At 44.1% G+C, this 25,774-nt stretch overlaps 1 protein-coding gene across 5 annotated transcripts in view; it reads right to left on the reverse strand.

Moving 5' to 3' along the window:
• The window catches only part of BICD1 (BICD cargo adaptor 1), a 295,326-nt gene that overhangs the window by 130,341 nt on the left and 139,211 nt on the right, over positions 1-25,774 (reverse strand). For all 5 annotated transcript variants that reach the window (XM_054034480.1, XM_054034454.1, XM_054034445.1 and 2 more), the window contains exon 2: positions 17,555-17,767. In XM_054034480.1, coding sequence (XP_053890455.1) covers positions 17,555-17,767 — 213 coding nt within the window. The remainder of the gene's footprint in view (positions 1-17,554; positions 17,768-25,774) is intronic.

Raw genomic sequence — 25,774 nt, forward strand, 5'->3', positions numbered from 1 at the left:
CTGTATGAATACCCAGTTCAATTCACGTTGTGTTTTGAAAGAATTAGTTACAGAAGCTGCCAAGTTGTAATTTTGTATGATCATCTGCACGTACACATCCAAAGCATTTGCCTGCAAAAGTGCATTTCCCTCAATCCTGAAGCTTAAAAGTGGATTTGGCCATCACAATGAAAGGGTGATAACACTGTCTGACCTCTGATTGACTTGGTGCCCTTTTCCTGGATGCTGACAGGCACTGGTTATTGAGAACAACTAAAAATAAACAGCTTGCCTCATACACAGCAATAAAGTAAAAAAGACACTGGAATGGAATCCTTGAGTTTCTCACTATTCACCTTCCTGCCATCTTCCTCTGGCATTTTTCCCCTTGAGAAAAGGGGATGACACGGAAGGCACAATTAGACTTCATGATGAAAGCCAAGAACTAATTAGCAATTTCATTGAAGTGCCAAATTGGTAATGAGTTTTGGGTTTTCAGTGAGAAGAGGGAATTGCATGAGAGACTCTACCCTGTGGAGGATGGTACCTAGCAATAGCACCGCATTGCCATGCAAAGGATGGCTCCTGATTTGCATAGCAGCCTTTCGTTTTCAGAGATGATGGTCCCATTGAATTCAAACAGGAGTTCTGCCTGAGAATAGCAGCATGACATGGAGTACAAAAAACCACCAAACAAACAAAAACAAAAACACACGAGAAATTAAATTGAGGATATGCTTTAAGCTTTTAGGCCTCTATACAGCAAGGTGGACAAGAATGTGCTTAAGGATATGTTTACCCTTCAAGCTGGACAAGTGATTCCCAACTCGAGCAGAGACATTTGCATTAGCTCTGAGCAAGCTAGCATGCTAACAACAGAATACAGACACAGCAGTTTGAGAGGCAGGAGGAGTTAGACTCCCCTGAGTGCATTTACATCAGAGACACTAGGTGTGTACTGGGGATGGCTAAACCCTCCCGCCACTCGTGCTGCCTCTCCATGGTACAATGAGTAAGGCTTCGTGTCTGTCATGGAGGTCACGCATTCCGTGACTTTCCATGACTTCTGCAGAGGTCACCTGGACACCATTGGTGGGGGGTGGGAGGGTTGGCAGGGCTGGCAGGCTCCCTACCCGGCTCCCACTGGCATGCCCCTGCAGCTCCTAGGTGAAGGAGCCAGGGGGCTCTGCGCACGGCCCGCGACCGCAGGCGCTGCCCCTGCAGTTCCTATTGGCTGTGGTTCCCAACCAATGCGAGCTGCGGAGCTGGTGCTTGTGGCAGGAGCACCGCGTGGACTCCACAGAGCGCCCCTGGCCTTCCCTCTCCAAAGGAGCTGCAGGGACATTCCAGTGGGAGCTGGGTAGGAAGCCCGCCAGCCCTGCCAACCCTCCCCCACAACAAGTGCCAGTGGTGTCCCGGGTCACATGCCACCACGCCCCCCGTGGGGGTCCCAGGCCGCGCATTGCCACTCACCCCAGCCCGCAGGCCACCACTCGCCGACCCAGCACCAGTGGTGCTCCAGGCCACCCCTTCCAGCACCCGCAGTGCCCCCGGCCCACCCCCCAGAACACCCCCGGCCCAAGTTTTAGTTAGGGATATATAGTAAAAGTCATGGACAGGTCACAGGCTGTCAAGGGCAATGGGTGGGAGGGACCCGGAGGGTCACATGATCCTCCCCAAATGCCAGGGAGAGGCAAGGGACCAGCAGGCAGCAGGGACAGAGCCTCTCCTGTTCCGGCCATTCTGCCCAGCAGGGGGTGCTGCCCGGCGGGGAGAGGATGGGGGCCCTGGGCTGGGTGTGGGGCAGGAAAAAGTCACATGGGAGTGTCACATGGTGAGGCCACATGCCCCACTTTGGCTGGGGCCCCCTTTGTGTCCCTCCCCACTACTAAAATGTAGCCTTAATCATGAGTTTTGATTCTGCTTGCTGCTTTGGTTTTGTATATAAATTATTACTAGCAAAAGACTTTACCAAAAGGTGAGTTTTGCACTTCAGTCTGGGCTCAGTCTGGTTTCATCTGACCATGTTTTTCCTCCTGGGGTCATGTTACCATTGTTGGCGAAACTGAACCAGAGTCTCATAATGCTCTATGGCTAGACCAAAGGTGAAGTGGAAAAATATTGCCTGAAAAACTATAGTACTGATAAATACAATGAGGAGACCTTGTGACACCTTAGAGACTAACACATTTATTTGGGCATAAGCTTTCGTGGGCTAAAACCCACTTCATTAGATGAGGGTTTTAGTCCACAAAAGCTTATGCCCAAATAAATGTGTTAGTCTCTAAGGTACCACAAGGACGGTTCATTGTTTTTGCTGATACAGACTAACACGGCTACCACTCTGAAACTTATAGTACTGATGTTGCAGTGGTGGTTTCCATACGAGGAGTGGAACTGTACTAAGGACATGGAAGTGTACTAAGAACTATGAAACCAGTTGTCACAAACAGAGACATTAACTAAAGTATGTAAATAGTTTTCTGACTGTAACTAAAAAGGTGATGGGATAAGGGATGTTGTGCAACTACATAAGAGAGTAGCTAATAGTAACCAAATAAAATCTAGCATCTATTTTAAAATGCTTTGTATCCATTTTAAGTTGGAAAACTAAGAACTGTAAGTAGAGCTATTGTGAAAATCTACTAAGAAACGAAACTATTGCAATCTCTGTTCTGTGTAGGTATAGCTCTGTTCTTTATTTGCCAAGTCTATCAGAGAATAAAAGGTATGCCCTGTTGAAGCTTGTGAAAGATGTGCAGACTGCCAGGTACAGATATCTGTGCTGGGGTCTGCTGGGTCTCTGTGTTTTGTAACATATTTATGGAACCAGATCAGAAAAGACAGGGCCGTAACCAGGGTGGGGTGAGCAGGGCAGCTGCCCAGGGCGCAAAGCCATGGGGGCAGAAAAATGGGGCAGAGAAATGACAGCAAAAACACAGTAGGGGGCAGAGGCAACATGTGAGTATTGATAGTGAGGGGGACACAATTTAAAGGTTCACTGCAGGATGTGATCACCACACAGAGGTTTTCAAATTGTGCAGCACACCCCTGGGGGGGAGGAGGGAGGAACATTTGCTGGGCGGGGTGAGCGGCGAAATCCACCCAGCTGCTCAGGCTGCCAACGCCAGGTGAGGCTTGGTCGCACCTGCACGGTGGGGCTCAGACAGGGAGCACCACCCGCAGCCCAGTTCACCTCAGCAGCCCACTGAAACGGTCTGCATTGCAGGGGGTGCAACCAAAAAAATCGAGGGGGGACACGTGACCCTGCATGCCCCCCTCCATGCATTGCCTCTGGTAGGAGGTACAAATAGGCTTGCTCGTCCCAGGTGCTAAAATTCCTACTCATGGCTCTGAGAAAAGATTAAAGGTTCATGCATATATAGTGGAGTTTGGGGCACCTCCATTTGTTATAAACAAGAGTAGTATAAAATGAGAAGTAAGCCCATGATTTCGGGACGGTCATTGCAAGACAGGTCCCCAGAGTTGGTAATGTATAACCTCTCTGTATTGTGCTTATTTATCTTGGATCAGCAAACTGGCTGAGTCTGGTTTATCCAACATCTCAGATTATTAACTAAAACCAACTTTATAACACTCTGAACCCGCTGCTCCTCAGCCCTTGAAGAGATTCCTCTTAGATCTTAACATCCAGCTTGTGATCACAGTGCGACCCCCATGAATAAGGATAAGACAAGATTTGGCATTTATTTAATAAATAAGGAAACGGCAAATACTCTAACCTGAGTTACTGATATTTTCCTTACCATTTATTATTTGTATTGTGGTAGCACCAGTCAGGGCTCTGCTGTGATAGGCACATAATGAAAAGATGGTCTCTGCCTCAAAGAGATCATAAAACTTTTGGTTTTGCCAAGTGAACTCATAATGAATCTCTAAATGTTTGAGGCCTTACGTTACAATCAGTTCTGTGCTGTTAGCCATTACAAATGCAAAAGTGAAGCATTTCCCCCCCCCCCCCCAACAAAAATGTCTTCTGCAGGAAACCATATTACGTTTCGTACAGTGCCATACAGAAAATCCTGCACTTATTTGGCTCATCATCAGAATGTCCACAGTGTGCTTTACGACAAAGGCGGCAATATGAACATGATCCTGAATTGGTTAGGGAGCCTGTAAGAGGGTTTATACACCCCATACTGAGCATGGACAGAAGAAAGAGGAGAATCTTCCCTACCTATAAGCAATCAGGCTGACCAAACCCCATATAGCTACCAGAACTGCCAATTGTGGAGCCATGCACCCACAGCTGTGACAAATAAGGAAAACAAGCCCAGTTTGAAAGGGGGGAGAACAGAGAGGGAAAGGGAGGCAGAAAGGCCTGGGACAGCCAAGGGGCAACAGCCCCACACCAAACTGCCTCTGAGAAACTGACAGGGAGACAAAAGAGACTGCAAATCCTAGAGTTAAAGGGCTGATAGACTGGTCTAACAGTAGAACAGAGGTGCTCAAACTGGGGTGGGGGGTGGGGCTCTGGGGTGCACGGAATGTATTCTGGGGAGCGTGAGATGCAGAGCACTATACCAAAGTCGTTGCCATGTGTATGTCAATCCATTTGCTACAATGTGGTGTGCACATTTAATTGTAAGCATGGCCCACAATTGCAGTTTTGCTTTTGTTCTTATTACAATGGATTGTTGGCTCATTCGTGCAACAGGAAAAAAAAACCCAACTCAAGTGAAAAAACAAAGAAGCTGAAACTGATTGAAGTGAAGCACAGCCACATGTATCGGTATACGTACTTGTGTGGCGGGGTGGGGTAAACTACTCCAGACACAAAGATGGGGGGGCACGATCAAATAAGTTTGAGAACCACGGCTGTAGATGAATTGAAGGGGGCCTGTAGCGGGGCGGCCTGGCTTCCAGGCGCCCCAGGAAGCGATGAGCCAGAAAAGCCGCCAGAGTGGGCGGAGCCACCACGGCCTGTCCCCGCCCCCCGGAAGTCAAGGGGCGGGACAGGAAGTATAAAGGCCAGGCCCCAGCGCTCAGTAGCTGGCCGGCAGCGGGAGAGGACAGACGCTGGTGCCCGAGCTCCCGCGGACCTGAGCCGGCCGAGAGCCCGGTACCCTGAGGAGGACTGGCCGAGCCGGCCGAGAGCCCGGTACCCTGAGGAGGACTGGCCGAGCCGGCCGAGAGCCCGGTACCCTGAGGAGGACTGGCCGAGCCTGCCGAGAGCCCGGTATCCTGAGGAGCAGTCTGAGCTTCCCCCCGCCGAGGGCCCAGAGGGAGCAACAGACCTACCTGGTGCTCGGGGCCCGGAGGAGCCCATGATCTGTGACCCAGCAGACGGAACTCAGGAGGAGCAGGTACCCATGGAGGAGGAGATGGGAAGTGGCCCGGGGATAGCAGACCCCGAACCCATGTCAGTGTGTTGCGGTCAGGATCCCCACTGACTGCGCGGCAGATGGACTGCTGCGGATAGGGCCCCGGGCTGGAACACAGTGGAGTGGGTGGGCCTGTGTTCCCCCCTGCCACCCCGCGCCGGGTGGCAGTCTCTCCTCCTCCTTGTCCAAGGGGCCTGGGCCCCTGACAGACTATCCGTTGGCTGCCCTGCCCTGACCTAGGGCCTGGGCTAACCCAAACTGACCCAGCCCCTGCTACAAGGCCTGGGCCACTGACTGACTATTGGTGTGCTGCCCCGCCCTGACCCAGGGCCGGAGCTGCTGATTGTGTGCTCAGTCCCTGCACAAAGGGCCTGAGCTCAGAACTGTTAATTGTCTGCTCAGCCCCTGCACAAAGAGCCTGAGCTCAGAACTGTTAATTGTCTGCTCAGCCCCTGCACAAAGGGCCTGAGCTCAGAACTGTTAATTGTCTGCTCAGCCCCTGCCCAAAGGGCCTGAGCTCAGAACTGTTAATTGGCCGCTCAGCCCCTGCACAAAGGGCCTGAGCCCAGAACTGTTAATTGGCCGCTCAGCCCCTGCACAAAGAGCCTGAGCCCAGAACTGTTAATTGTCTGCTCAGCCCCTGCACAAAGGGCCTGAGCCCAGAACTGTTAATTGGCCGCTCAGCCCCTGCACAAAGGGCCTGAGCCCAGAACTGTTAATTGGCCGCTCAGCCCCTGCACAAAGGGCCTGAGCTCAGAACTGTGAATTGTCTGCTCAGCCCCTGCATAAGGGCCTGAGCCCTGAACTGTCAATTGGGTGCTTAGCCCCTACCCAAAGGTCGGGTCCCTGAACTGTTATTCGCTTTGTAGCGGGGCGGCCTGGCTTTCAGGCGCCCCAGGAAGGCACGAGCCCCACCCCGGAACTACTACAGGGCCACTTAGGCGAAAGCTAGGCCCCTTAGAGAGACCGAACCAAGAGCAGCTGACAGCACTAGTAGATTGAGAAAGTGGGCACAGATATGCCCTTTCTTGGTGAACATGAGAAAGTCAGTAACCAAATGTTAAGCAAGTCGTAGCCACAATATGATCTGCAGTTCGCAGGAGACAGATCTATGTTGGTCTTTCCACTGCGGCAGGTGACTACCGCTGTTTGCATGTTGACTACTGGGAATACTTCAACTTTATGAGATCTGCTATTGTTCTCTCTCTCTCATTCTCACACACACCCCCAAGGCAGAAAACTTATGATGCATGCAAGATGTCTTCTAATACTGAATGACTGACAAGAACTTCAGCCTGTCAAGCTGTTTTAACTCTCTTGTTCTGGCAGGTGCTCAGGATACCTAGCAACATGGATCACTGCTTTCCTTGTTCTTTTTACTATTCTTAAGAAATTTTTATTAATGTCTCTGAGACTTCCATGCTGTCTGCTTCTCCACTCAAGTGTTGAGGACTTTCAGCAGACATTTCTGATTCTTAGATTAAGTTTTTTATTCCTTTTGGAGAATCAAACACTAGACCAACAACAATCCCTGTGATTGTTTAATATATCAACCAAAATCTTTTTTTATGTATAAACCAAAGTGATAGGTATAGCGCACAAGGCAGAGAACTGAAAATGTCTCTGTATTTAGAATCAAAGGGGTAGCCGTGTTAGTCTGGATCTGTAAAAGCAGCAAAGAGTCCTGTGGCACCTTATAGACTAACAGACGTATTGGAGCATGAGCTTTCGTGGGTGAATACCCACTTCTTCGGATGCATCCGAAGAAGAAGTGGGTATTCACCCACGAAAGCTCATGCTCCAATTCATTTGTTAGTCTATAAGGTGCCACAGGACTCTTTGCTGCTTCTGTATTTAGATCGAATCTTAGGGGGTGACCAAATGATGGAATGTATTTAAGTCAATAATGGAATGTGTGTACTCCCTTGCTCTGATCCCACTGACCTGTAGTAATTGTGTCTACACTGCAATAAAAGCTCTGCAGCACGGCTGCATCTGTCCTGGGTCAGCTGGCTCAGGCATGTGGGTCTCACGCTACAGGACTAAAAGTTGTAGTGTAGAAGTTCAGACTTGGGCTGGAGCCAAGGCTCTGAGAGCCCCTGATGGGGGAGGGTCCCAGAGCCTAGACTACAGCCCAACCCCAAAGTATACACTGCAATGTTTAGACCCACACCCTGAGCCCTGCAAGCCTTAGTCAACGGACCTGGGCTCTGTGACCAGTGCCATGGATTTTTTGTTGCAGTGTAGGTGTACCCCCAGATGTCTAGAGAGGGACCACTGGTGATTGACAGGGAATGTTTGTTATCAGATGTGTTCTGTGATTAATGAAATAAAGAACCATTGATTGATGTTTATGTCACTAAGAATCACTTTTGTCATAGATGGTTTCTATAATCATGGCTCAGCTGCAGCAGTCTTTAGCTTATTTGTAATAACTTTTGCCAACCTGCTATTATAACATTAAAAAAAAGATACTAAAGACTTTTTAAGTAGCAGTAAACACTTTACTTGTTGCAGAAAACTGTACAGACTGGTGTTGCTGACTTGCCTTCCTGGCTCCAAGTGCAAGGTGCTTCTTTTGATAAGGCTCGCTACATAATGATTCTCTCATACAGCACTATGGGTAACTTTGGATTGTGAAATATCTGGGACAGAACCTATACTAAGCTCAACCGTAGGAAAGAAATGGCTTTGTCCTGAACAGTACATAAGGGAAGAGTTTTGGGGAGTAAATTATGAGTGAATCAAGTCACTTCTCCAGTCTTCAGATCAGTTGGGTAACGTATCAAACCTTCCTTTCTGTATTCTTCATTGTGCTGTATTAATCTTTGACTAATAATCTCTATTTACATAAATGTCACTTGAGCCTGATTACTTGACATCTCGTATCATCATTAAAAATTCGAACCCATAAACTGAAGCAGACTGAAACCTCAAACTGTCAGACACACGAGGTAAATTTCTTTTCTGATTTACACCCATGCAAGCCCCTGAAGTCATTAGGTGAGAGTCAGCACAGTACATGGCCCACTGCTCCTGAAGAATCCAGATCCCTTTGCAAAGATGCTTAAAACTGGCCACTCAGGATTTCATAGCGAATACGAACAATGCCAACAATTGACTTAGTCCATCATTTTGAAAAGCCTTAGGCTGGCCTAAGTTATTTTTAACCAACAATAACTATATATATCTGCACCAGCACAGATGTTTCCCACTGGGGCTCCCTCATCTATAAACAAAGACTGGTCAGTCAATTGTTACATATTAGAAAAAAATTCCCAATAATAATAATTAATAATCATCATCATAGGGATCACATAAGAAGACTTAGGGTTTATTGGCAGCATGGTCCAGTGAATAGAGCACTGAACTGGCATTCAGTAGACCATGGTTCTATTCCTGACTCTGGCACTAATCTGGCCAGTCACTTCCCCTCTCTGTGTCTCTACTTCCCTTCCCACCCTTTGCCTTGTCTATCTAGACTGTAAGCTCTTCAGGGCAGGAACTGTCTTTTATTATGGGTTTGTACAGTACCCAGCACCAAGAAGCCTTGATGTCAGCTGAGGATCTAGATGTTACCATGATACAAACAGAATAATACTATGGGGCAAATAATTTCCCAGTAGTTTCAGTAGGTACCTCCACTGATTTATCCTGCTCCGGGCTCTTGCTTTGATTTATTACTTCATAGAAAGTAAAAAGCACTGTTGAAAGTGCACTTGTTTTATTTGGCGTTTACAATCATAAAAGACCCTTTCTGCTAAGAAAAACAGGGAATATGAGAGATTAAAGTAACATACATGCTGTAAATTATGCAGTGTCCTCTTGGCAATGATCCATCATTCTGCCTAACCCTTGCTTGACCTCCCCTCTGTCCATTGTTTAAGTCTTTTTATTTGTGGCAGAGCTAAATGCCTGAATGTTGCCCAAGGAAAACAGTGTCACTTATGTGTCAGATCAGAAATTTGTGTCCTAAGTCCCAGTCCCAGATTCATCAACAGGAAACAAGACCAACCAACAAATATTTTTGTTCAAATGTGGGTACCTGTTTGAGAACAACAAATTATTGGATGGGGTGAAAATTGCTCTGAAAAAACAATGTTAAAATCACATTTAATCAGTGGGAAATCTTGTCACCTTCCTCTCATGTTACACATACTGAAGAGGTCCTAGGGAAGGGTTGTCTTCTTTGAATGTATGATCAGATTATGAACAGTAATAATATTATGAACTGTTTTTCAACAAACATTAAAATTAATGCAATATGGCCCTCATTTGGTTTCAGATACAAGTGCTGAGTGAGTCATTGGAGGAAAGCATGAAAATTTAAAACTGCAGGGGAACTGTGCAATGATACATAATAAGAGGGTAGGGGTGAAGGGCTGCCTTGCAATTCTTCAGCTGATCTACTGCTTAATAGGTATATTCAGCATAAGTTAAAACCAATTGCCATAACCAGACTCAGGAAAGTTCTCCCCCGAACTCACAGCTGTTCCTATGATGGACAGGTAATGTCATATTGTAGCATATCAGTACCCTTTTATAGTATGAGAAAAGACCTAGCAGGGTTACCAAACCACTGACCCAGAGAAGATCACTTAGTTCTCTGGGTCAGAGGTACAAAGAATGCTAAAGTTTCCCATCTGGTGCTTTCTGGAAGACACACCAAAGAGAGGAAAAGTGGATACAAAGGACAAAGGAAGTGACCCAATAAATATAAAGATCGTTACATGTAAAATGAGGCACAGGAAAATATTTCCATGCAATCTGGGTCAGCGCTAGCAAACAGTATTCCACAAGCTCACTACAGTTTTGTACCTCTCTATTGCTTTGTGCAGCCAAATCAAGTATTACTCTTCAATTTGCTTAATTGCTGCTTTTTTCCCCACTAGACCACTTGCAGAATAACAACTATCTTCCAAACCAACGGAGAGCTACATTTATTACTTGTAAGAGACACAGTGGCCTCTTGGGAGACAAGGGAGGTTTCTTTTCAGACAGATCCCTTCCTGCTCTATGTAGATCTGAAAGGACCAGAGGGAGAAAGCAAGATTGCCTTAGGGAGTACTAGATATGTTCATGGAGGATAGGTCCATCAATGGCTATTAGCCGGGATGGGCAGGGATGGTGTCCTTAGCCTTTGTTTGCCAGAAGCTGGCAATGGGTGACAGGGGATGGATCACTTGATGATTACCTGTTCTGTTCATTCCCTCTAAGCACCTGGCACTGGCCACTGTCAGAAGACAGATACTGGGCTAGATGGACCTTTGGTCTGATCCAGTATGGCCATTCTTATGAGAAAACCCTCAGGAAAAGTTTCCTACTGAAATCAACAGGACCCTACTGTCCCTATTCATTGGTACTGTTACCCAGCTTCTCCTGTCCCTCCACCCTGTGCATTTTTAATGTGCTCATCACTGAAGAATCCCTCCATCAAACACCTTTAAGGAGTCAGACATGGATCAGAATCTGATCCTTTTAGGTATTTGGGGCCTAATTTTCCATTGCCATGCATCTCATATAGTCCTTACACAAGTGTAAAATGAGTGCTAAGCGAGTTACAATGCTACCAAATCAGAAGGATTTACATCTCCTTTGTGCTCACTTTGCATCAATGTAAGTGACTACACAAGTGTGACGGAATGCACCCTTATATTCACACCCCACACACTACTGTAATAATCTTTGAAAACTAATAACTTGTTGGTCAATAATATTCTGGTCAAACATTATATGTACAGTTATTAACATAAGCTGAAATCATGACAGAAGTGTTGTTTACTAGACAAGTCTGGGAAGTGGGTAAACCTGTTCCTCAAAGACAAAGGACAATTTGACACCAAAGCCAGGTGTCATCAAAGCTGATGGGCCATAATCTATCAAGTGGCCATTCTTTGGCAAGGAAAAGGGGCAGGAACAAATAGACCTGCATCTTAGCAAACAGCAGCAAAAAGCCTCCTCCCTACCAGACTCTGAGTCTCCTTACTCTCAGCTGGAAAGAACTTTATCTAGGGGTCACTCACAGGAAGATGCATTTTAAAGGGTAACTGAACTATAAAAGTGTGAGGGGCAAAAACACCCCAAGTTCTCTCTTCCTATTCATCTCTCTTGAACCAAAGATGACAAAAGAATCCAGCTCTTTGACTTTGGGAGGGATCCTGACCTGAAGATCGGTCAGTAATGCTGTTGGGAGCATATGGTAAGAATTTTATCTTGAACCAAGCCAAGTCTGTAAAGTTTTAGTATCAGGAAGTATTTTATCTCTATTTCTCTTGTAACCATTTGTGACTTTATTGCCTAAGCTTGTACTCACTTAAAATCCTGTCTTCTTTTGTTAAATAAACTTGTTTTATTCTTTAGTCAAAATTAATCCAGTGTTGTGGTTAAACTGTAACTCCATTTAAAAAGAGCATGTTGTTGTATATTGTTCCATGACATGGACAACAGACCTAAAATGTCTGAACTGTCCAGGAGAGGGCTGGACAATGCAGAACAAACATTTTTTGGAGGGGAAATTCATAGGGTAGGGTTACCATATGTCAAGTTTTTCCCGGACATGTCCGGCTTTTCGGCAATCAAACCCCCGTCCGGGGGGAATTGCCAAAAAGCTGAACATGTCCGGGAAAATGCCGGCCGGGCACTTCCCCTCCCGCGGCTGCTCTGCTCCTCCCGACTCTTCGGCTCTGTTTAAGAGCCGAGCTGCCCGAGCGCTACCGGCTTCGGGCAGCCCCCATGCCTCCGGACCCTGCGCCGCCGGAGCCCGGGAGGGGAAGTGCCCGGCCGGGGGCGCAGGGTCCGGAGGCATAGGGGCTGCCCGAAGCCCGAGCGCTACCGGCTTCATAGTTTGCCGGGCAGCCTCCAGACCCTGCGCCCCCCGGCTGGGCGCTTCCCCTCCCGAGCTCCAGCTGCGCTGGGGAAGTGCCGGCCGGGGGTGCAGGGTCTGGGGGCTGCCCGGCAAACCGTGAAGTCGGTAGCGCTTGGGCAGCCCTTTCCGCGTGGCTGGGAGTGGGAGGGAGGAGGGGGCGGGGTTAGGGTGGGGCGGGGGCGGAGAAGGGGCGGGGTTGGGGCGGGGCTGGGGTGGGAAATGGGCGGGGCCAGGACCCCGTGGAGGGTCCTCTTTTCTTATTTGTTAAGTATGGTAACCCTAGGAGGTCATCTAGTCCAACCCCCTGCTCAAAGCAGGACCAATCCCCGGACAGATATTTACCCCAGTACCCTAAACAGCCCCCTCAAGGATTGAACTCACAACCCTGGGTTTAACAGGCCAATGCTCAAACCCCTGAACTATCCCTAGCTCAAGTTTTGGAAGCAAAAAGGCCATTTCATGCACAGTTAAATGGCCCATAACAAAAGGAATTATAATAGCTAGTGATTAAGGTCCTGGTAATAACTATTCATACTTGGAAAGAATCCACAGCACAACTATTTCAATTGCTAAAGCAGTGAAGTCTGGCATGGGTTTGAAATAGAAATAGTCCAAAGTTTCATCCACCATATCCTTTTGGTATTAAAAGTGAAATCCTGATGCCAATGAAGTGAATGGGAGTTTTGTTATTGACTTCAGCAAGGTCAGGACTTGATCTTATAGCTTCTCTCTCAGCCCAATCTTAGTGTAAGATAGGGCACACACTCCCCACAGGCCTCTGTTCCCTTCTTCCCATCCACCCTTTCACTGTTACTTATTTCCCTGTGCCCTCTGGAAACCAGGTGTACGCTGATGGTTAAGCTCCTTAACATTCCCCTCACTGAAGCCTTGATAGTCACTTATTTTATCAACTGGATTGCAAGCAGCCATGGTCTGTGGTGGCTGTACCTTTCTGCAGTCCTAACAGCTACTGCAGAGGTTTCTAGTGACACAGAATATGGTTTCAACCCTTTGTCTGCCAGGTGTCATCTGAAGTTCATCTTCTATAGGTTGAAAAGAGATAGGAATGAATGGCAGCCCTTAAAACTGTTTGGAGACTAAAAAAGGGATTTATCTGCATCATGTTCAAATTCCTCAGCCTAACCTTTTAAGCTTTGCACAGCTCCATCTCTACCTATATCTCTGCTCTCTTTTCCTCCTACGTCCAAACTCAAGATCTTGGTTATGCCCAACTTGATCTCATAACTGCCCCCCTTGATACTGTTTCCCACTCTTAATTTCATGCTTTTCTTCATGCTGCCAGCTGTGCTCGGATCAGAGTTATAGTTCCCATACATTTAGAGTCCTTCTACAGCTGGTCCCCTTGCATCAGCTTCCTGCTCCAGCTTTTGAGTCCGATCACATATTGTTTATATGGAATTAGCTTAAAGTAGGGCTGAACGCTCCTCAGGTCAGAGGCCTCATCTTCTTGCTGGACTATAAAGCACTGAGTCCCCTTATGATATTCTAGGGGAAGATTTTCAATGGCACAAATGGCACCTAACTGCCATTTGTGCCTTTGAAAATCTCCCCCATAAAAACCAGAAATATGTTAAATATAGCAAAATTCACAGCAAAAGTGACAGAAGATAGATTATATTGTAAAAAGATCCTGTTACATTGTGACACTTTTATTTTCACCTTTCACCAGTTCATATGCAGCTACATAAAAGGCTAAATAAGCTATTAACCATATTGATTTCTAGAGATACACAGGCCAGCAACCATTCACGTAATATATCTGAACTTTGCCATTGATTACTGAAAAATGTTCCTCATGACTATACACCTAGTTAATGAAAATGGAATATGGTCTCTGGTTCAGATTACTGAAAGATTTTAAGAGGCTCTAATCAATTTTGGTTGTTGGGTTTAGTGTACGGGTGCTAGGTAGTGTTGCCGGCCTGTGATATACAGGCGGTCAGATGAGATGATCTGATGGTCCCTTCTGGCCTTAAACTCTAGGACTACAAATTTTAAATGTCACAAGTCAGAGGCCGTGGGTGGGGAAGACAAAGGACAGGCTTACTTTTGAAAACATTTATTTGCTATTATTTATTTATTTGGATTTAAATAATAATTTTAGGGTGCCTAGCTGAGGTTCTAGACCTCACAACACATCATTAATAATACAATGAAGTCTCAGAAGCATTAATGTAATCATTTCAACAGGAACTCAGCCAGCCCGAGACCTCCAGACACTCCTTTCCACCCTTCATTGTTGTGGGAAGTGTACCTTCAGCCCTCTCAGACAGGTGTCTTTTGCATCAGTTTGAGGCTATTTCTGTGTGTGCATGAAAGACAGACAGACGGACACACACACACGCGAGGGTGGGTGGGACAAGTTCCGGAGTCCCACAGCCCTCCCAGAGAAAGCTCTGACGCCCCCCCCCCCACCCTTTTATAATGAGGAAAATCCAGCACAAGCAGCTTGGCAGACTGTAGTATGGCACATCCTTGCAATAATTCATGTGTTTTTTTTAAACTCTGGGATTACTCAATTCACGGAGCTCATAAGAGCCACTGGCTTTTAAATATGTCCTGATTGTTCAAAATACCCTTGCAGGGATTCAGATATTTCTGCCCCGTTGGAAAACTGCTGACCAGACACTCCTACAGTACATGATCAGCATCCTGATTCTGAAACACATGACCAGAACAAGAAACAGAACCCAATCGGAAGAGAGTTCTCAACACAGATGGGGGTTGGAGGTGCATTTTCCTCAAGCAACTTAGCCGCATGGTACCTATAACAGGGCCTGCACTGGGAGAATCCAACAATCTGTTTTCCACACCAGAGAGGTTCAACTGAGTCCAGACCAGAATACTGTGGGGTTATGATGCACTCACAGAAATATTATCTCCAGCATTGTGGAGGAGTGGTTAAACACATTTTTTTAAAACATAGGGAGGCTAATTTTAATTTGTACTTTATGATTTTTTTATTAAGTCTTTTAAAAAACAAGCAAATGACAGCCCCGCTTTAAAAAAAGAAGATCTTGGACTTGTATTTGTTTGTTTCTCTAACCCATACAGCACAAGACCATGCTCTTCTCCAATTTCTCTTTGTAAATGGATTATTAAACATACTGGTTGACTATTGGAGAGACAAGGTGGGTGAGGTAATATCTTTTATAGGACCAACTTCTGTTGTTGAAAGAAACAAGCTTTCAAGCTACACAGAGCTCTTCTTAAGGTGTGGGAAAGGTAATCGGAGTGTCACAGTTAAATACAAAGTAGAACAGATTATTAAACATAGGAGTTAACACATGTGGCAAGGGACCATTCAAAATGAAGTGGGTCATTAACAACTCTGCAGTTATAGGACAAATAAGGATTAGTAGGTTACAGATTGTTGTAAAGAAACAGACTTGGTCTACACTAGGAAATTAGGTTGGTAGAACTATGTCAGTTGGGAGGGGGAGGGTGAAAAATCCATAGCTTTGACCAAAGCAGTTAAACTGACCTAACCCTGGGTGTAGACAGCACAAGGTTGATGGGGGAAATTCTCCTATCAACCTAGCATCTCGGATAGGTGGAGTACCTATACCAACGGAAGAGATTCTCCCATCAGCGTAGGTAGTATCTTCACTGAAGGGATACAGTGGCACTGGTGCACTTGTGCCGCTGTAACGGTTTATGTGTAGACATGCCTACATAAACCCAATATGTCTGAATCCATGATTTCCAGTGTCTAACAAAGTTATGAATTTAAACATCCAAACTTGTCGTTTGAAGGTGTTGTGCAGGTTTCCTTTGAGGATGAGACCTGAGGGGCCAGATATGGAGTGATTGTTTTGTGAAAAGTGATTACCTTTTCCAGATCTGAAGAAGAGCTTTGTGTAGCTCAAAACCTTGTCTCTTCCACCAACAGAAGTTGGTTTAAGAAAAGATATTACTTCATCCATCTTGTCTCTCTCATATTCTGGGACCAACACATGGCTACAACAATGCGGCAAACAGCTGGCGGAATATGGCACAGATTGGGAGAGTATGTACTAAACAACTTTCTGAAAACTGAGCAATAAGGCAAAAGGAGCCAGTAATGACTACATTAGCACTTATCAGTTCTGTTATTTTCTACATCCCAAAAACATGGTAGGCATTTCTCTTTCCTGTTTCTACGTATTTGGAATCTGATTCTGCCTACTCTATTTAGATTATGTCTACACAAAGCAGCTTTTAGCAACATGGCTGTGCCGCCACAGCTGTGCTGCTAAAAGGCGCGCAGCATAGCCACTGTTTGTCGGCAGGAGAGAGTTCTCCTGCCGACAAAAAAATTCTCACCCCCAACGAGCAGTGTTAGTGTTGTTGGCAGGCAAGTGTGCCTGCCAACAATGCACTGTTCACACCGGTGCTTGTCATCGGCAAAACTTTTGTCTTTTTGAGGAGGGGAGGGGGGTGCCTTTTTAACACCTCTGAATGACAAAAGTTTTGTCTTTCATTTGCAAATGTACACAAAGCCTTAGTGTCGGTAGTGGAACACGGGACAAAGTCCATAGCCACTTAAAGTAGAACAGCACCTCAGTTCTTGACTCCCTATCGATACATAGGACCTAGTATATTAATCTCAATGAGATGTCCATGCCTGGAAAGAGAGAAGCAATGAGCTATGTAAGCAACAGGACACTTCTGGATATGAGGTTGATGTGAGATATGTGCATTCCTCAGGCCAAAGGCCTACACGCACCTGAGAGGTGGTTACCTCTAATTGTTACACTTCATTCAGTGTGTCATTATTCTTTTAAGAAAATGGTAAGATTAGGAAATCTGAAGACATGTATTCACTGGAGTCTGTAACCTTAGCTAGCCAGTTTGTTTCCTCCCTAATCCCAACTTTCAAAACATCAACAAACTCATGAACCCTGTACAGTAGAGTAAACAGCAAAGAAGTGGAAGCTCTGGCTAGGGATAGCCAACCCAAAATAATCTGAGTGAGAAAACAGAAAGTGAGAGGAAGAGAGAAAAATCATCTGAACAGAAAAGAATGCAAAAAACAGGTATTTATGAGAAGTGCATCTTTCTGCAGATCCTGAACAGTAAGATGAAAACCTGCTGTGCATTTAAAATGATGAATTGCTGACCTAGTTTTACTTCAAATGCACCTTTTCACACAGTGACTTTTTTCTTTTTAAAAAAGCCACCCCCCCTCCCCACACACACAAACTGGGTTGTGATGTCCCTGGGATTGATTACACCAGGATACTCCTGTATTTATAGATACAATGTTATTTTTGTGACTCAGAGCCATACCATTTATCAAACTCAAAGAAAACCTATTCTTAGTCCCATACCCCACCCTCCTCCCTCACCCTCATGAATTTACCTCTTTCAGGTCGTGGACGATAGCAGTGAGCCTCTCATTCTCTGCTTGAACCTTGGTGACCGCTGCCCTGCTCTGTTTCAGCTCATTTTGCATCTCCAAGATCTTCCCTAGGTAATAAGCTTCCTTTGATGCAGACTCCTGCAGGAGAGTCTCTTCACGTGTTTCACCATCTTCAGCCACTTTGCGGTGGATTGAGAATGATTGTCCAAATGCCTGCAAGAGTAAAATAATGGAAGCCTGTAAAAATCTACTCACTGTAGAGGGCAACTCTATCCTGCCATGGGGAATGGACCACATCTGGGACCTCCAAGCTATGACCAACTAAACATTGTATCAGCAGCTTTCCAAGAGATGAGGGTGTGACAGGTTGAGCCCCCTGTCCGGGATGCCACCTGATGTGCTGGGGTCCCACTGGTTCTGCCCATTCCACCAGCCTGGGCTTCCTCACCCTGTCCTAGCTGTGCCAGGCCCTCAAGCCTTCTCCAGCACGCATACACAGGTAGGGACATACCCAGCTGCAAACGGACACAGACAGAGATCAGCTCCGTATGGGAGGAATTCGCTCGGGGATTGCCCAGCACTCACATGGTGTATACCTCCTTTGGGGCATAAAACCAAAATAATATTATCTTGAACTATATAGAAAGACCTGCACAGTACAAGCTCATAAAAATTTGCCCCCTCAAGTATGAATGGCACAAACTGGGTTTTTAAATAAACAAGAAATATACAAAAGGCAGATTTTAAGTGATTGTAAGGATAGCAAAAAGAACAAAGCAGATTACTGAGCAAATAAAACAAAACCCGCAAACGAAGCTTAATACCCCCAAGAAACAGGTTACAAAATGTAATTTCTCACCCTAAATGTTGTTTTAGGCAAGTTGCAGCGTTTCTGTAGCTTAGAGTTCCAGTTATTTTTCTTTACAGACTGGACCCGTCTCAGCCTGGACTCAACCCCTGCCTTTCCCTTCAGGTGTTTTTAGCAATCTTCCTTCTTGGACTGGGAGGCAATGGAGACAAGTCCTGTTTGCCTTACTCCCCAGCCTTAAATAGAATTTATATAAGGCAAGAACCCTTTGTTTCCAGTGGAAAAATACCAGCAGTGTCCAAGATGGTACTCTGTATCAGATGACATCATCAGACGACCCTGTAGTGTCAAAGCAACATCCCAGGAAGCTCCTCAGGATGGTGTGAGATTAGTATCTCCAAAGTTCTATTGTCCTTCTTAAATGGTTCATTCAGGCTGATGGGGGAATGCCCACCAGACAGTAGGCATTCTCCCAAGTGTACACACAGTTGTAATTGTTACAAAGTCAATATTCCTAACGTCAAATACAGAAATGATACATGCATGCAAATAGCATAAACACATTCAGTAGATCATAACCTTTTCAACGATACCTCACATGACCCATCTTGCATAAAACATATCTTAGTTATGCCATATTCATATCATAACAATATTTCTATGATGAATATGGGGTGTAATGTCACAGAGGGTCCCACTTAATTTGCATGAAATAAAACACATTGAAACTGTTGTCGTCTGTAACATAGATGTAGCCCAGAACGAACACAGGTACCACCGTGCAATATTTCATCTTCTTCCAGGCAGTCTCCTCTGAGAGCTAGATGGTGCACTGCTTGCTGAGAAATTCTGTCTTCCTGGGCTCAATATTCTTATTTGTTTTCCATAGCACCTAGGAGACCTATTCATGGACCAGGACCCCATATATTGCTAGGTGCAGGACAAAACACAGAACAAAAAGACAGTCCCAGCCCATGGGGCTTACGCCATCAGCAGCCCTTTGGCCATCACTGAACTACGTGATCTAATATCTGCAAGTGCTCTTTTTCTCTAATTTATATTCAATAGGTTTTTTTTAAAAAGAGTGTACATGGCTAGTAGTGCTCCATACATTGTCTTCCATTTTCAACAGTGCCTTATGATGTGACCCAACTGCAGGCAGTCAGGGGCGCAAAGACAACATGTTAAGGCTCATCACAATTCACAAGAAAGTTGAGAAGGCTACATAGGCAATGACCATCTCTATTACTGTACAGCAAATAGGGATGCCACTTTTAAACTCTTACAAAAATAAATCAGAGAGAGTTTGACAGCATTACCATTTTTATTTGCTTTCTTTTAGCCTCTTCCTCCTGCTTCCCTGCTCGACACCCTTCTTTTCTATCCCCTATTCCTCTCATGAAGAGAGTATTGTTATTTCGGGATGAAAAGAAATTTCTAAAGGAACAGATATTTGCCAAAGCAGCAAAGAGTCCTTGGCTACCCCTTTGATACTAGATATTTGCCAGTTACTCTTTCCCTGCTGCTGGCTTGAGTGATCCCCTTTCTTGCACAGTGGTTAACGAGAGAGATGGTTGCTTTATACAGCTCTAGTTTCGTACTACAGCAGGCCCAGTAGAGATCAGCAGCATAATTTAGCTCGATAAGACAGACGAAAAAGCACATAGTGAAGAAACATCTGCCACTTCATTTTAATTACCGGTAGTCAAAACCGTGGATAACCTACTCAAAACCAATGGAAGTAACCAAGTATAAAGAGCCGCTATCTTAATAGTAGCTAACGCTCTCTCACATTTCTTAACTCGAAAAATTATTCTTGCTTGAAGATGGTAATAGTCTTCCTATTTCAGGGCTGACAAAGGTTGTGGAAGAATCTATTCCTCTAATGAAGACCCTCCGAAAAATTTAATTTCTGCTGTTATTAGCTTCATTCTCAGACTGATCCCCCAAACCCAAAGTATACTAGACAGTTGTTCTTCTTGTAAACAATACTCTCCTTTACCTTCTCGTTAATAGAAATGTCATGCCAAATTAAATCCATTGCCTTACTGTTGTTATTTATAGCCTTCTCAGAACACATGCAACATTTTACTGGCATCACAGCTGAAAGAACCCTTGATAATTTCATCGCAAAACTCAGTTCATACCTTTGTACTTTGTAAGTGTGGTTTACTTCAAGGGTATTGTGAAATCAGCATTAAAGGATTCTAAATATATTCAATAATATATTAATCCAGCTGTCTCTTCAAAAGGCTGCAAGTTCTGAAACAGCAGGAGTCAGCAACTTGCTGGATGGGTTATTTTAAACAAGAGGTTCGATTTAAAATAATGAAACTGTTAATTGTGATTCAGTCAATACGCCTGTTAATATAACAGTGAGTTAGGAACACTGCTCATAAAGTACATCTTATGAAATAAAAGGTGCATTCAGTGGCTCACTATTGATGATTAAAGGCCTAAGCAATAAAGTGCCTGTCTATCAAAGGGACACAGATACTGTGGTGATGAAAGCTAGAGACAAAAACACATCTTTTAAAAAGTAGAAGTCAACTCTGACTGAGGAAAACAGAAAGGAACAAACTCTGGCAAGTCAAGTATAAAAGTATAATTAGACAAGCCAAAAAAAAAAAAAAACACCAAAAAAACAAAAAAAAGAATTTGAAGAACAACTAGCTAAAGAAACAAAAACTAACAGCAAAATCTTATTTAAGAACATCAGAAGAAAGAAACCTGCCAAACAATCAGTGGGGCCACTGGACGATCAAGATGTTAAAGGAGCACTCAAGGAAGACAAGGCTATTGTGGAGAACCTAAATAAATTTGTTGCATCAGTCTTCACTGCAGAAGATATAAGGGAGATTACATCTCAGTCATTCTTTTTAGGTGACAGATCTGAGGAACTGTCCCAGATTGAGTTGTCAGTAGAGGAGATTTTGAAACAAAGTGATAAATTAAATGGTAATACATCACAAGGACCAGATGGTATGCACCCAAGAGTTCTGAAGGAACTCAAATATGAAATTGCAGAACTAGTAGCTGTGGTATGTAACCTATCCATTAAATCAGCCTCTGTACCAGATGACTGGAGGATAGCTAATGTAACGCCGATTTTTTTTTAAAAGGCTCCAGAGGCAATCCTAGCAATTACAGGCCAATAAGCCTAACTTCAGTACCAGACAAATTTGCTGAAACTATAGTAAAGAACAGTATCAGAGGGGTAGCCATGTTAGTCTGGACCTGTAAAAAGCAACAGAGAGTCCTGTGGCACCTTTAAAACTAACAGATGTATTGGAGCATAAGCTTTCATGGGTGAATACAGCAAAGGCTTTTAAGCAAAGTAAGCCGTCATGGGATAAGAGGGAAGGTCCTCTCATGGATCAGTAACTGGTTAAAAGAACAGCGTGTAGGGATAAATGGTCAGTTTTCACAGTGGAGAGAGGTAAACAGCAGAATCCCACAAGAATCTGTACTAGGGCCAGTGAGATTCAACTTGTTTATAATTGACCTGGAAAAAGGGGTGAACAATGAGTTGGGAAAGTGTGCAGATGGTACAACATTACTCAAGATAGTTAAGTCCCAGGCAGACTGCAAAGAGTTACGAAGTGATCTTGGGTGACTGGACAACAGTGACAGATGAAAATCAGTGTTGATAAATGCAAAGTAATAAACATTGTGTTTTCCAATCGCACCTATACATACAAAATGATGGATTCTAAATTAGCTGTTATCATTCAAGAAAGATCTTGGAGTCGTTGTGAACAGTTCTCTGAAAACATCTGCTTAATGTGCAGCAGCTGTCCAAAAAGCTAAACACAATGTTAGGAACCATTAGGAAAGGGATCAATAATACAACAGAAAATATCGTAATGCCACTATATAAATCAGTGATACACCCACACCTTGAATAATGAATGCAGTTCTGGGTCTCCCATCTCAAAAAAGATACATTAGAATTGGAAAAAATGCAGAAAAAGGCAACAAAAATGATGAAGGGTATGGAACAGCTTCCATGCGAGGAGACATTAAAAAAACGGAGATTGTTCAGCTTAAAAACAGATGACTAAGGGGAGATATGATAGAGGTCTATAAAAATCACAAATGATGTGGAGAAAGTGAATAAGGAAGTGTTACTTACCCCTTCACGTAACACAAGAACCAGAGATCATGCACAGAAATTAATAGGCAGCAAGTTTAAAACATACATAAGGAAGTACTTCTTCACATAATGCACAGTCAACCTGTGGAACTCATTGCCAGGGGATGTTCTGAAGGCCAAAAGTATAACTGGGTTCAAAAAAGAATTAGATAAATTCACTGAAGATAGTCACTGATTAACCTATTAGCCAAGATGGTCAGGGATGCAACCCCGTGCTCTGGGTATCCCTAAACCTCTGACTGCCAGAAGCCAAGACTGCATGACAGGGGATGGATCACTTGATAATTGCCCTGTTCTATTCATTCCCTCTGAAGCATCTGGCACCCGCCGCTGTCAGAGGACAAGATACTGGGCTAGCTGGGCCATTGGTCTGATCCAGTGTGGCCATTCTTATGTTAGCTATATGTGTATGTAGATAGACATATTTATATGCCACCATCACAGCAGCTGTAGCTGGCAGAGCAAGAGAAGACAACCAGCCCATGAAAAGATGAGAGTGCACGGCCTTGCTACTCAATACCTGTATTACTGGAATCTGAATCCTTCCCATGCTGTCAGATATCACTTAAGGAGACTACTATGGATAAATACCAAAATACATCAGTGGTATCCTTGAGAACATAAGAACGGCCATGCTGGGTCAGACTGATGATCCATCTAGCCCAGTATCCTGTCTTTTGACAGTGTCCAGTGCCAGATGATTCAGAGAGAGAGAGAACAGAACAAGGCAATTTACTGAGTGATCCATCTGCTGTCATCCAGTCCCAGCTTCTGACAGTCAGAGGTTTAGGGACACCCAGAGCATGAGGTTGTGTCCCTGAGTATCTTGGCTAATAGCCATCAAGGGACCTATCCCTCTCATCAATGAATCTATCCATCCTTCTACATGGGTCATCATGAGCCCTTTTCCTAATATTTGATGTCAGGGTGCTATCTTTTTAGGTTTGTGGGGTGCATTGAAAGGGGATTTGGGATTTTATTTTTCTTCCCTGAAAACCTTCTCCTGGTTAGCATTTGGCCATAGCAACTTTTAATTTAAAAATAAAAAAATACTGTATTAGACCCCCAGTGGGTTTTGGGCATGAGAAAAATTATACAAACATATTTAATTATTATTTGCTGCACCACATCTAACACACTTTCTGTAATGGTGCTGAAACAATGTCTACACCAGAACTAAGGACATTTAAAATGCAAATGCAAGACACAGAAGCATAACAGCTGTCATTTCCCCTAGTGTATACAAGTCTGAAGAAGAGGAGGCAACCATTCACAAAAGGATTGTTTCCCCTCTCATCCCCACCCTCCAAAATCCAAGCTATAAATGTTTGTTCCTAAAAGGAATGCAGGACAATTAGCTGCCAAAAATATAGCAAGTCTCTAGTACACGTTTAGGTCTCCACAAAAGCCATGGAATTTTAGCTGTTCAGTGATAGAACCAGCTATTGGCTCGATCTTTTACTGCACTGGTAAATCATTTATCTGGAATCACTTTTTACAAAACCACTAATAGCAAAATTATGAATTACATTCATCATTAAGAACTGGACTTCTACCAGTCATCTTCAAAACTGTACCATACCTCACATCCTATAAACTAGTTCTGACACTGTGAGGGCTTTAAGCTTTTTGTCATCACTTCACCCCATCGCCTACTTTCCTACCTCTCACAAAAATGGATATTTCACAACTAGGAAATGTCCAAATAGAATAGAGGTATCCAGCATGAGAATGCAACTGAGCTGATGAGTTTTTATGTACATTTTACAACTCAAAGGGGAGTGATTCCCCTGCTTATGTACACATACGCTAGCTGGAGCAGTGTCACCGCAGTAGCACGGGTAGTGGTAGCAGAGATATGGCTGAGCCAGGCTGAGTACAAACCTGAAACCAGTGGATAGGTACTTGGCATGGCTCAGCCGTGCCTCTGCTGCCACTACCCATCCTTCTGTGGCTACGTTGCTATTCATAGTTGCAGCAGCTTGATGAGAGCCAAAGCGACTATGTGTATATAAGCAGGGGAACCACACCCCTCACTCCTACTGTAGACATAGCTATAGTGAGAGAGAAAAAAAGAATTCAGTATTTTTTTCTTGTGAATTCTAATTTGAACACGTAGTCTGTAAAAATATTTTATGCTAAGCCATTAAACTACTCCACAAATTGCTGTCAATTTATTCCCCATTCCCCCCCCCCACTTTTTTTTTTTGCATAATTCCTCTTAGCATGGTTGGAAATTATGCAAACCAACACATCAAGGAGAGAATATGAAAAGTATCCTTTTGTCAAAGTGTACACAAGCGGTTGACCTCCTTGTGCATTTTAAACTTTGATTAGAACAATTTGCATGTAGAATGGTTAAACTTTTCAAAGAGAACTACTTAAGGGCTTCAATGGGACTATTCATATGTTTAAAGTTATGCACATGCATAAATATTTTCAAGATCAGAGCCTAAGGCATTTGTGTAGAAAACAGTACTTCCTTATATAACCATGTAACCTTGCTGTAGTGTAGAGGTTCCAATGAGCTGGCCATTTATTTCGCCAGCATTGTCTCTTTAAGAGGAAAAGTTTGCTGCTTTTGAATCAGTTCAGGTTAAGCAAACTTGTAACAGGCTTGATATAAAAAGAACAGGAGTACTTGTGGCACCTTAGAGACTAACACATTTATTTGAGCATAAGCTTTCGTGCGCTACAGCCCACTTCATCAGATGCATAGAATGGAACATGTAGTAAGGAGATATATATACATTCAGAACATGAAAAGGTGGAAGTAGCCATATCAACTCTAAGAGGCTAATTAATTAAGATGACCAATTATCAGCAGGAGAAAAAAACTTTTATAGTGATAATCAAGATGGTCCATTTCAGACAGTTGACAAGAAGGTGTGAGGATACTTAACATGGGGAAATAGATTCAATCTGTGTAATGACTCAAACATTCCCAGTCTCTATTCAAGCCTAAGTTAATGGTATCTAGTTTGCATATTAATTCAAGTTCAGCAGTTTCTCGTTGGAGTCTGTTTTTGAAGCTTTTCTGTTGCAAAATTTCCACCTTTAAGTCTGTAACTGAGTGATCAGGGAGGTTGAAGTGTTATCCTACTGGTTTTTGAATGTTATGATTCCTGATGTCAGATTTGTGTCCATTTATTCTTTTGCGTAGGTTTGTGATTGATTAGATTACTGAGAGTCATTCTAGTTGTGACTACCCTAGAAAGCTACTCAGAAGATACTGTTGGTCCACAGCTGGCTTTTA

The sequence above is a fragment of the Malaclemys terrapin genome, chromosome 1 (assembly GCF_027887155.1).
Source record: "Malaclemys terrapin pileata isolate rMalTer1 chromosome 1, rMalTer1.hap1, whole genome shotgun sequence".
NCBI classification, from domain to species: Eukaryota; Metazoa; Chordata; order Testudines; family Emydidae; genus Malaclemys; species Malaclemys terrapin.